At 40.3% G+C, this 13,391-nt stretch overlaps 1 protein-coding gene across 5 annotated transcripts in view; it reads left to right on the top strand.

Annotated features, from left to right (window-relative positions):
• The window catches only part of SPAG16 (sperm associated antigen 16), a 772,121-nt gene that overhangs the window by 27,476 nt on the left and 731,254 nt on the right, over positions 1-13,391 (top strand). For all 5 annotated transcript variants that reach the window (XM_029068266.2, XM_029068265.2, XM_029068264.2 and 2 more), the window contains 2 exons: positions 4,085-4,202; positions 6,119-6,188. In XM_029068266.2, the coding sequence (XP_028924099.1) occupies positions 4,085-4,202; positions 6,119-6,188 (188 nt within the window). The remainder of the gene's footprint in view (positions 1-4,084; positions 4,203-6,118; positions 6,189-13,391) is intronic.

Here is a 13,391-nt window from a genome sequence, read left to right as displayed (position 1 = left end):
TCTATAGCTGATGTATGTGTATATATATGCATGAATATTATATGTGCTTAGTACAATCCTCTGCCACAGCAAGCACACAATAAATCATAAAAAAATAAAAAAATCAGAGAAGCAGCGTGGCTCAGTGGAAAGAGCACGGGCTTGGGAGTCAGAGGTCATGGGTTCTAATCCCGTCTCTACCACTTGTCAGCTGTGTGACTTTGGGCAAGTCACTTAACTTCTCTGTGCCTCAGTTACCTCATCTGGAAAATGGGGATTAAGACTGTGAGCCCCGTGTGGGACAACCTGATTACCTTGCATCCCCCTCAGTGCTTAGAACAGTGCTTGGCACATAGTAAGTGCTTAACAAATGCCATTATTAATAAATACCATTGATTGATTATCTGTCAGTGAAATAGAAATCACCAGTCTTGAACTTCTCATGGACCCTCCTTCCCCTTTATCACTGCCTGTACCTCTGACTCTTTTACTTCTGGTTTTAAAAACCCTCACTCCGACTCTCCTTCCCTCTCCTTCCCTCCCTTATTGCTCTCTTGAACTCTCCAGGAGCTCTTTCCACTGTGCTAACTTCTGGACCTCATAGTCTGTCTCCAAATATCTCTCTATCTCTTGCCTCCATTTGCCTCCATTTCCTATCCAAATTCCTTAAAAGGGTTGTCTGAACTTCTTGTTGCACTTCTTGTTGCACTTCCTCCCCACCAACTCTTTTCTTAAGTAGTAATAGTAGCATTTATTATTTTTGACAATAATAATGTTAATGGTATTTGTTAAGCACTTACTATGTACAAAGCACTGTTCCTTGGTACAGTGGGGTAGACATAGTAGGCTGGGGTAGATACAAGATAGTTAGAGAAGTAGCATGGCTTAGGGGAAAGAGCATGGGCCTGGAAGTCAGAAGGACCTGGGTTCTTATCTTGGCTCTGCCACTTGTCTGCTGTGTGACCTTGGGCAAATCACTTAACTTCTCTGGGCCTCAGTTACCTCATTTGAAAAATGCAGATTAAGCAGGGACTGAGTCTGTTCCCAACCTGATCAACTTGCATCTACCCCAGCACTTAGTATGGTGCCTGGCACATAATAAGCGCTTTCACAAATACCATGAGGAAAAAAAAGAGAAAAAAGTACCATATGGGGGTCACAATCTATGTAGGAGCACAAATATTGGACCACATTTTGCAGATGAGGGAACTGTGGCCACGTTGCTTTCCTGGACTATATGTACTAAGCTCTTGGGAAGTACAAAATAATGAAATAGTGTATATCCTACCCACAAGGAGCCAGTGAAACAAATGCAAAATATTTACAATTAGAGTGGTCAAAAAATGAATTATACCTACCTGTGTGTTAATTTTGGATCATTTTTCTAGAAAATCATTGTGCACACATCTCCACACTCCTCAAAAACCTCCAGTGGTTGCCAGCCATCTCCATACCAAGAAGGAACTCCTCACCATTGGGTTTAGGGAACTCAGTCAACTCTCTCCCTCCTACCTTATCTTTACTCCTCTCCCACTGCAACCCAGCCTTCACACTTTGCCCCTCTTACACAAATATACTTACTATATCTCTATCCCGTCTCCATCACTGTCAACCTCTTGCTCACATCCTCCCTCCAACCCGGTACTCCGTCCCCCTTCATCTGTCAAACCACCCCTCTCCCATTCTTCAGAGCCTTAATATAATCAGTTCTCCACCAGGAAGCCTCCTCTGTCTAATCTCTCATCCCCTCAGTGATTCTAGGCCATTTTTGCATTGGATAGTCACACTCCCCTGACCACTTAAGCACATATAATAATAATAATAATTATGGCATTTGTGAAGTGCTTACTATGTGCCAAAGACTGTTCTAAGCGCTGGGGTTGAGACAAGGTAATTAGGTTGTCCCACATGGGGCTCACAGTCTTAATCCCCATTTTACAGATAAGGTAACTGAGGCACAGAGAAGTTAAGTGACTTGCCCAAGGTCACACAACAGACAAGTGGCAGAGCCGGGATTAGAACCTGGATCTACCGACTCCCAAAGCCCAGGCTCTTTTCACTGAGTCAGGTTGCTGCTTGTACTCTGTTGTTTCTTGTATTTGTAATTCACTTTATAGTCTGTCTCCCCACAAAATTTTATGATCCCTGTAGGCAGAGATCATGGCTACCAATTATGTTCTATTATACTCTCCCAAATACTTAGTAAGTTGTTCTGTACAAGTTAAATGCTCAATTAATGTCCTCAATTGATTAATTGAAGTATGTTCATTCATTCATTCAGTCATATATATTGAGCATTTACTGTGTGTAGAGCATTGTAATAAGCACTTGGGAAAGTGCAATACAACAATAAACAGTGACATTCCCCGTCACAATGAACTTACAGTCTAGAGCTGGGGAGACAGACAGTTCATTAGTGCTAGCATTGGCTGAAAGGATGATACTGTTCAGGTTAGTGGGAAATTAATTTCTATAATAATAATAATAATGATAATGTTGGTATTTGTTAAGCGCTTACTATGTGCAGAGCACTGTTCTAAGCGCTGGGGTAGACACAGGGGAATCAGGTTGTCCCATGTGGGGCTCACAGTCTTAATCCCCATTTTTCAGATGAGGGAACTGAGGCACAGAGAAGTGAAGTGACTTGCCCACAGTCACACAGCTGACAAGTGGCAGAGCTGGGATTTGAACTCATGACCTCTGACTCCAAAGCCCGTGCTTTTTCCACCAAGCCACGCTGCTTCTCTAATTTCTATGCTTTCTATGTGCCAAACACTGCACTAAGCAATGGGAGAGATACAAGATAATCATTTTAGATACAAGATAATCATGTCAGCCCAAAGTGGGTGCTTAGAGCAGTGCTTGACTCATAAGAAATGTTTAACAAATACTATTGAAAAATGAATAAATATTTAAAAGCAAAAGGTTGGGCCAGCTAGAAGGTGTGAGGTGGTGGCGGGGAGAAGGGAGAAGAGGATGGCAGGAATGCTCTGCGTGGAAGAGAGGAGGGCCCAGTGAGGGTAGGCATGGTGGGTTTTCTTACCATTAAATGATTTATACATACACTGACTTTTCTGTAGGAAGAATTGCTTTACAACTTGCTCCTGCAGGAACTCTGTTTTCCTCCTGCCCCCCAATTCTATTCAGTTGTACTCTCCCAATAGCTTAGTACACATTAAGGGCTCAGTAAGTACCATTGATTGATTGGTTGATTCAGATCCTTTCCTCCTGCCTTGTCCCTGGTCGAGGCCTGGGGCTAGGATATGTTTCTGCTAGGCTTTTGAAGTTCCAGTGAGTCTCTTTATTTTTCACAAGCAAAAAAATGCTCTGCTATTTGGAATTCACATTCAGCCATAAGTCTTCAGCAAGGAAGCATACAATTTTTTCATTTGTTCTTCATCTAATGTCAAATAATGTTAACCTTCCTGGAAATTGTGAAACACAAAATTCTAAGGTAAAATATTTTTCGATTTCATGTAGCAGAATATTTTCATGTTTTATTTCATTAGGCAGTGTGAGGTATTTCTTGCTAAATGTGTATTATTCAGTGTAAGAACCCTTTTAGTCTAGTCAGCATGTTCAAGGAAATTCATCATCTCTTACTCTTGGTAGCTCTCAACTACTTTAAAGCAGGTTTTCAGGTAACTAGTTGATATTTTGTTTTTTTCCTGAATCATCATTATCATCATCATCATCATCATCACCATCATCATCATCACACGGTTCTATGTGCAAAGTACTGTACTATGCTCTTGAGAAAGTACAGTACAATAGAGTTGGCAGACACGTTCCCTGGCCACAGCAAGTTTAAAGTCAGTTTAAAGTTTAAAGCTTTCTTCAAAATGAATAATATAGGGATGAAGAAAAGATGATGAACATTAGTGTCAGTGCCATATGCAGTTACTAGATTAGGAAAGTTATTCAGTATTTTATATGGTGGATAGGCAAGAAACCTATCCCAAATAATGTGTTTTTCCACCCCTTGATATTGTGCACTTGACTTTTAAGATGTTTTATTTTTGACTGTAGCAAAAAAGTTTAGTTAGAAGTAACCAGTTTAAATCAGTTGTCCTATAAAATGCAATTGACCGTTGAACTTTCATAGGTTAAAGTTACATTATGGATCATATGAGAAAACTCTAAAGTTGCTGCAGGAGAAGAAAGATTCTTTACTGAGGCAGAAAATGCTGACTACCTTGGAAAAAGATAGAGCAGTTGGACAGGTAAGAAATTGGATAAGGCAACCTTATTATCAGTCTTTATTATGAGACAAGGAAGGGAATGTGCTGCTCGAACCAGTTGATTTCCTGACCATTCACAATTTTTGAAAAGGTGTTGGGAGGAAAATTAGATGAAAGTTACAGGCTAAAGTGAGGTTTGCAGTAACTCTGGCTTACATTTCTTGGTCACAGCTGCAGTGACATAGAGCATTACTAACATGGTTTGGCTACATAGTCATTTTGATACTTGACTTCTTGTTTCTTCTATGTAGACTCTTAACTCTAAACTTAACCGTTCTGTTAAAATGGAACATTATCTCTGGCTAAACACTTAATTGACAGGCAAATTAAATTTGTTTGAGTCAAAATTATATAGCATAAATTCCTACCAGTTATTTCCCCAGAGCTAGAATTTCATATTAGTGCCATGTTATCCCATAACATGAAAAAATGGTAGAAATGAATAGCTGGATGTACTATGGTCTGTTTCTTGGCCTTGGACAGTCAAAGCCAATCCATACTGAGCTGCCATGGTTCACTCTACCTTTGTGTTATAATAGCTGCATTTCTCATCTTAAGCATGCGTCTCATAGTAATTTGAAATTCTCTTTTTCTATTCAAGTTTATTTTTGTTGGCATTGTTTTCATAAAATATCCAAGAGTTGTTTTGTCATTCCATTCCAATTAAAAAGTTGATGCCATTGAAAACAGGTAAAGAATTGCAGACTAAATAGTTTTTCCCCTGATCATTGCTTTCATTTAATTGACTTTATGAAAGTATAGTAATAATAATAATGATAATAACTATTATTATGATGATGATAGCACTTCTAGGTGCTTACTATTTGCCAAGCACTATACTAAACATTGGGGCAGATACAAGATAATCACTTATATAATAATTACATAGTCACTGTACCACATGTGGCTCCTCGTCTAAGTAGGAGGGACAGCAGGTATTGAATCCCCATTTTACAGATGAGGAAACTAAGGCACAGAGCAGTTAAGTGACTTGCCTAAGGTCACAGAGCGTGCCAGTGATGGAGCTGGGAATAGAATCCAGGTCCTCTGACCCTCAGGACCTTGCTCTTTCAATTAGATCATCCTGTTTGTCATGTTGCTGCTTCATTTTAGATAGGCATTCTTATATTTTTTCACCATTTATTTTGTGTTTTCTAAATTTAAGCCATTTTCATCCTGCTGAAATTTTTGCCAGAAAATATATATTTTTTTCAGTTTAATTGTACAGATTGGGAGAAGTGATGCTTTTCTAGCTTGAATTTTAAAGTCATCCCTAATGGAAAAATTGAATTCTTTCAGGGCAGGAATGGTTCCTCATCATTTAGGTACCAGGTGAACAACTATTCTTGATAGGAAATAGTGTTTCAATAAAATTAGAAAAGGGGATTTTCTTGTCAAGAGAGCATTGAGTTGGAACATTACATTCCTTCCCTGCTCCAGTAGTTTCTGAATCTTGGGCCAGTTGTTTAATCTCTATGTGGTTTAGTATTCCAGTAATCATTCATGCCTCCTCTATTCTAAACACATAAGGAATAATAAAATGAAGGAAAAACATTCTGTACCTAGAAGAAAATATCTTAAAAATCAGTAGCACTTAAATTATCAGTTTGATTCATGAAATCACATTGTATAATTAAATCTTTAAATACCAAAATAAATAATTGCATACATTCCTTTTGTACAAGGCACATTCAACACAATCCAACACATTCCATTTTAACTGCAAGGTTAAGTTTAGAGTTAAGTTTGTACGAGACACATATTTCAACCTTCTTGAAATGAAGCTAAGGGAGGTATTTGAGAAAATCTTTCTAAGGTTTTATGTAATTAGTCTCTGCTTTGATTATTTGATAAACTTGTATTATGGGTAAATGATGACTACTTGTTTCATTCTTTAGATTACAGGACTCCAGGCTACTTTGCAGAATTTGGAAACAGGACAGAGTATCCAGGTTCCTAAGAGTAGAGGTAAAACCAGAGGCATACAGATAAAATCGATTACTTCTCAGATGTTTATAAGTGTACCACTGAACTATTTCAGCATTTTACTTTTGTAATTCCTGTGATCAGGCAGGGGATTTAAAGGTAATTAATTTCATGAGTGGAAAGACATATATAATCTTTCAAGTTTCATATCAGCATTATTTTCTGAAGAGTAAATTGACATATAGTATTTAAAGTTTTGTAAGTCAAAGGAGAGAACTTGGGATTGTGAAAAAGGTACCAGAAGCAAGATTCCCTGATGGAACCCAGCAGAACTGGAGCTGTGGAAAAAGAAATTAAAAGGCGGTAGGAGATGTTGAATAATGTAAGGCTTGTTGGGGTTGGGAAGGTCACATCTGGTTCACACCTCATATCTTCCCAAACACTACTGCCTGGGCCAAGAAACTTGTTTTTTGGTTTAATTTCTCCAACTCTGTACTGGAAATGTTCTCCCTAGGTTAATCTAGTTAATGAATGTTCTGTCATTGCCAATAGTATTTTTTGAGAACCTACTATATGCAGAGCACTGCATTAGGCCTTTGGGGGATATAGATAAAAAGCATTATTCACTGCCCCACCCATCCAGAAGTTTACAATCTGGTGTGAGACAGATGTAAATTGATGAATATACATTGGTTAAATGAGCAAGAAAAAAGGTGAGTATAGCAACCATAAATGAATACCTCTACCACAAACAAGCATATATAAGATGTGGAGCAGAATGATTTAGAAAGATCATGGGTTTGGGAATCAGAGGATGTGGGTTCTAATCTTGTCTCCACCACTTATCTGCTGTGTGACTTGAACAAGCTGCTTAACTACTCTGTGCCTCAGTTACCCCATCTGTAAAATGAGGATTAAGATTGTGAGCCCCATGTGGGGCAACTTGATTACCTTGTATCCACCCCAATGCTTAGAACAGTGCTTGCATATAGTAAGCACTTAACAAATTCCATAATAATAATATTATTATTACATAATATTACTATATTATTACTACTATATTACTAGGCGCTGGGGTGGATACAAGCAAATTGGGTTGGACACAGTCCTGTCCCATGTGGGGCTCACTATCTCAATCCCCATTTTAGAGATGAGATAATCGAGGGCCAGAGAAGTGAAGTACTTGACAAAGGTTACACAACAAACCAGTGGCAGAGCCAGTATTAAAACCCATGACCTTCTGACTCCCAGGCCCATGCTCTATTCACTATGCCAAGAATAGTCAAGTTATTACAGTAATCTTACCAAGGACGTAAGAGAAGCCTAAATCAGTGGAGGTCTAAAATGGTAAAGAGGAAGAGACAGCTTCATGAAATATTGAGGAAAACATTGCAGGATTTAAAGCCAGCTTTGCCAAGTCACGTTCCTCTAATGCAAAGCTCCCCTAAAAGTAATCACTAGCCCTTGGAGTTGTCAACCTTTCCAGTGTGGCCAGCGTGGTTTATGGTCACTTCCTAGTATAAAAGAAAATCCTGGATCCTTTCTTGTGTACCAGATTTTTCTCTTCATATCCACACAAATAGATACCAGGACTAAGGTAATGTGAAGAACCCCTTAGTAGGAACAATGTCAAACACTTTAAAAAAAACTCCCAATTCAAGCTGTATTTAACTTGGACCTAAAACCCCAGCCTTGAGGCCGTTTTGCTGAGTTTGCTGCCCTTCTTCTCCCTTACCTTCCCCCTCCTCCCAGGGACAGCTGCGATCCCATCTCCAATTACTTGTTCCTGATAGGTGCTCTCTCGCCCTTCTGTTGCTCCTGTGGATGGAGAACAGTTCTGGGAAGTGTCAGAGCTGTATCCTAGACCTGGCTCTGCCTGCAGCACTGGCAGTGAGTGAAAATGACACTTGCACTTAGCAATAGGCTGCCTCTCTGGCTGCCTTCTTGCCCATTGTGTTGCCATGGCAACAAGAGTGTGCGTGCAAAGCTGCTCAAGCCATTAGTACTATAATCAACTCCTCTGTGTGGGTTATCAGTCCCGTGGCTTCAACTCTGTGTCTCATTGGTGGTTCCTGATGGGAGTATCCATCAGCAATTATCATATAATGTGTGTGTCAGTAGTTTCTTAGGTGATGGACCTTCTCTGAAGTCCCATTCTAAATATTTAACACCCACATTAGGGACTTTTAGGCATTAAATTGGCTGCTGCTTCTCTTTTAAAAACGAAGAAGCTTATGCCACTCGAACTGTCATACAAGTAATGAGTATTTTGCTAAATCACTTCCATTCAAGGAGCTGTTAGTGATTTGCAGATCCCTAAGGAGTGAGCCTAAATTATTTTCGGTCCTCTCAAAGTTTTCAATTGCAAAGGAAATTCCTCCACTCCTTTTCTTTGTTGAAAATTTGTTTTAAAGCCTGTAGTTTTTCTTTGTATTTATATCTGTGTTGGCCTAAATACTGCTGTATGAGATCTGAACTGGGTAAATCTGCTTTAAGTTTATCACAAAGAGTAAAAGGCACTTTTCAACGTGCCTCTGCTGAAAGAAACACAGTCTTTCTTTGGATGGTGTATTCATGGGGCAAACATTCCAATCCTTGAGATATATTTTGATATTCTACAGTAAATGTCTATTGTAACTTGACATATTCTTGTGGGGAATTGCATTCATGGAGAACATTTGTTTGATCAGCTTTTCACATGCTGCCTGATCTTAATTAGGAATGGCATCCTTAAATGCCACCAGAACATTAACTTGAATGTAGGGATTTATATGTGATGACGGGACATGCATCCTACCACTACTACTAATGATAATAAGAATCAAGGTCTTTGGACAGCACTGTACTTAGCACTGAAGTAGATACAATCATATCAGATACAATGTTTGCTCCACATTAGGCTCTCAGATAACAGGGAAGGAGAATAGATATTTAATCCCCATATTAGACATGAGAAAACTGAAGCACAGAGAAGTCAAGTAACTTGCCCAAGGCCACACAACAGGCAAGTGGAAGAGCTGGGATTAGATTCCAGGTCTCTTGACGCCCAATCAATCCTATCTCTTTCCATTAGGCTATGCTCTGTTTCAGTATCCTTTTATTGGTTCTTGAGAAGTCTCTTTTTTCCAGTACCCCTATCCCCAGGATCCTCACTGGCAAGGTTCAGTCTTTCTTATTAGGTCCTTTTGATGCCCCCAAGTCCATAAAAATTCCTTCTGTACTGTCAGTCTCCAGGTTACACTTTGAGTATTAGAAATCCAATCTGCAGCATTTTGTAAAATGGCCATATTTGCTACCGTTCTGACCCAAGTTCATAATGTTCTTGTCTAGTTCTGACACAAGACCATTTATGTTGCAGGCCTGTGACACATCTCCTCAGAGAGATCTGTGCTGATTAAGCTCTCATTTCCCTACCAATAAGCCATCGAGATGCTACTTAAACACTTCCAGTCACCCAAGTAGTTGGGTATTTAGCCCCCACCACGACACTTAAGTACATCATCGCTACATTCTAGTATTCTTCCTACTTGTATTTTATTTTTTATATTCATCTCCCCTCTAGATTATGAACTTCCTGAGGGCGAGAAGTATGTCTATATCAGTTCTTCTCCCAAATGCTTAGTTCAGTGCCCAGATTAAGTGCTCATAAATTCTATCAATTGATTGAAAGCATGCTACCTAAATTACCTGACTCACTAACTTAGAACAGATTCATCCTAGGACTGCTTCTAGCGGCTATATTCTTGGGTTGCAAACTGTGTTATTTAAGTGAATTTTTTTATGGTATTTGTTAAATGCTTACTTTGTGCCAGACATTGTATTAAGAGCTGGGATAGGTACAACCTAGTCAGGTTGGACAAGACCCATGTCCCACTTGGGCCTCAGATCTTAATCCCCATTGTACAGATGAGGTAACAGGAACAGAGAAGTGAAGTGGCTTGCCCAAGGCCACACAGCAGACAAGTGGCAGAGCCAGGATTAGAACCCAGGTCCTTCTGACTATGCTCAATCCACAAGGTCACGCTGCTTCTCATTTTTGGAGGAAGATAATGTAATTACTACAAGTGTAGCAATCAGAAGGGAGATCGCCCTAGGAGCAGATAATTAAGGAAATTCAGGGTTTCACAAAACATTTGAAAGCCAAAAGAGATGCTACAAGCACCAAGCACATCAGTATGACAAAGGACGATCTTCTCATTCACATAGTATGGAATGGATCATGAAACACACATTGATCTCCAGCTGTACCTGCTGGCACTGTTAGGATGTTGCCAATAGCAGGACCAATTTCAAATACAGAAGACGGTTCACTCTTTCCCCTTCGTTCTCTCTGTATACGATGCTCAGTAAATGGTCATTGATTATGATAGTGATGGCTGATTAAGTGGGTGGAACATTATTGATTACTAGCAGATGTTCTGTTCTCTTAGAAAATTGGAGAATTCAAATTGGAATTTAGAATAACTTTAATGTTTAGGGAGAAGTTCCCCAAAATAATGAATAGCCTTGTTTTCTACTTGCAGAAATGAAGAGAACACATGCTCGGGAAATTTTTGTGCAACAAAAATATGTTGCTTTTTCATTACATTTGTAAAATGTTTACTCACAGAGGGAGTTTCTTAACTCTGCCTCAGCATCAATTGGGATTATCTGGATTAGAGGATAAGCAGATGTGAAAAAAGAAACATCTATCTCCATCTCATTTTTAGCAACATATGGCTTACTTTTGTCACTAACCAGGTCCTGGAGGAGAGATGTAGGAGGGTGGAATCTTAAATGTTATTAAAATATTGGTTCTTTTTCTTCCTTTCTATCACTTGCAACTTTAGGACTTGTAGGATAAAAAATACTTGTTTAATCAAATATGTTTTTCCTTTTTCCCTCTGCTACATGACTATGTCAAAGATTTCACTTCTTGATGAAGTGACTTTTTCATGGTATTCCATTTATTGGATTCACATGGAAGGAGGGAAGATACCCAGGTCCAATCTCGCTCAGACTGCTCTGCCCACTCTTGGAGTTGCTCTGGCACAGCTCTCCTCTCCTGCTCCTGCATCTCAAATTCCTCCTTCTTCAACTTTATGGTTCATCCTATGCTCAGCCCCCATCACTAGTTTTCCCCCACTCTCCCTGCTTTTGGTGAGATCCAGGCCGTCCCAGGTGATCCCTTCTTGGTAGTTCTGCCCCATCCCCCCAACACCCTAAAATGCATCTGGGTCTCCACTGATTCTATCCAGGTCCATCTGTCCCCGTGACTGTTAAAAAATTTTTCAAAGAAAAACGTGCCATAAAGGAGGTGAGCAGATGGGAGAAGGGCTTGAAAATAAAATTGTGGAGTGAGAATGGGTTGGAGGTGGGGAGCTCAGTGTGCATGGAGTGAAGGACAGAAAATTGCCAGAGTGGAAGGATGTGGGTAAGAGAGGGTGGGTGTAGGGAGGTGGGGGCAAGAAGGGCGAGAGAGGGACTTACCAAAACAGGAAGACTATCATGCACCAGAGAATACTTCACCCAAGAACTCCCTAAATTTACAGCCCTGTCAGGGTATCTTCTTTTGTCTACCTTTTTCTGCTTTGGCCACTACTTCCCCTGCCTCCTCCTTATCCTTTATCTTTCAGTTAATGCCAGTAATGAGAGCAAGGAGCCTTTGCCTCCGCTCTGCTTTGGGTGGGTGATAATAATAGTAATAATAATGATGGTGTTTGTTAAACACTTATTCTGTGCCAGGCACTGTACTAAGTGCTGGGGTGGATACAAGCAATTTGGGTTGGACACAGTCCTTGTCCCATATGGGGCTCACAGCCTCAATCTCCATTTTACAGATGAGGTCACTGAAGCACAAAGAAGTGGAATGACTTGCCCATAGTCAACAGCAGACAAGCGGCAGAGCCAGGATTAGCACCTATAACCTTATAACTCCCAGGCCCGTGCTCTAACCATTATGCTTTCCCTATTAAGCACAAGTCTCCTGGCATCAAAGCAGAGTCTGGGAAGACCAACGAATGTGTTCCCTTGACCCCCAAAGCGGAGGGCTGGGGGATGTGAGAGTATTGATGAACTGTGAATGCTCAAAGGATGGAAGACATACTCCTGCCTACCACTAAATGTCAGGACCACAGTCAGCTAGGGCTTGGAAAACAGCCCAGTAGCAGCAAAGCACAACACATCATGTCTATGCGGGTGGGTTGTATGAGGAAGATATGGAGGCCAAAATTATCATCTGGTTCCAGAGCTTTTTGGATAAATTCATGGATGAGCATCATAAAATATATTATTAGAGGAAAACAATAGAGATCTTTAATACTAATGTTTCCCCTTTCAAGATTGCACTTGGAGAGTTTCCAGTACTCTACCAGTCACAACTACAGGAGGGAGAGTCAATCAGAGGTATACCCATTCCATTCCTAGCTTAGGCAGTGCCTAATGAATGGAAGACAACCTGTTACAAGTCAAAACGCACCTGTGCTGGGCAGCAGCGGCATGGGAGAGAGTCGAGGGCAGAGACTCATATGCGTGGAAGGAGGCAATGGTAAACCACTTCTGTATTTTTACCAAGAAAACTCTATGAATACGCTACCAGCATGATTGCTGATAGAAGTGTGGTGTTCTGGGAGAGATGTATCTATGGCTTCTCTATGGGCTGGACACAACTCGAAGCATAAGACAACAATAAGAAATGCTAATGTTTAGAAAAAGACTATGTCTGTGGCACAGAGGGCAACCTCCACATGGTTTCAGAATCAGAGACAGAGAGAGCATTGGTTTGATTCTGGAATCCTCATGTTCTTCTGGGTGATAGCCAAATACCAAGCAGTTTCTGTGTGTTGAGTTGAAGGGGAAAGACTAGAAATGGAGCAATGAAGCAAAACAAAAAAACAAGAAGCAGCATTGCTTAGTGGAAAGTGCACAGGCCTGCGAGTCAGAAGGGCCAGTGCTATAATCCCAGCTGCACCACTTATCTGCTTTGTGACCTTGGACATGTCACTTAAGTTCTGTGCCTCAGTTACCTCATTTGTAAAATGGGAATTAAGACTGTGAGCTCTATGGGAGACGTGGACTGCGACCAACCTGATTATCTTGTATCTACCCCAATGCTTAGTACAGTACATGACACATAGTAAGTACTGAACAAATGCCATTAATAAACAAAACAAAACCAAAACCCTCCAACATTATGTCAGGTCTGTGGACAGATGGAGGACCAAAGCAGAAGAGAGATAAGCTAGATTTAAGCAATGAGAAATGGAG

This window comes from Ornithorhynchus anatinus, chromosome 7 (genome assembly GCF_004115215.2).
Source record: "Ornithorhynchus anatinus isolate Pmale09 chromosome 7, mOrnAna1.pri.v4, whole genome shotgun sequence".
In the NCBI taxonomy this organism is placed as follows: Eukaryota; Metazoa; Chordata; class Mammalia; order Monotremata; family Ornithorhynchidae; genus Ornithorhynchus; species Ornithorhynchus anatinus.
The sequence above is the reverse complement of the archived record's forward strand: the minus strand, read 5'-3'. Positions and strand labels throughout refer to the sequence as shown.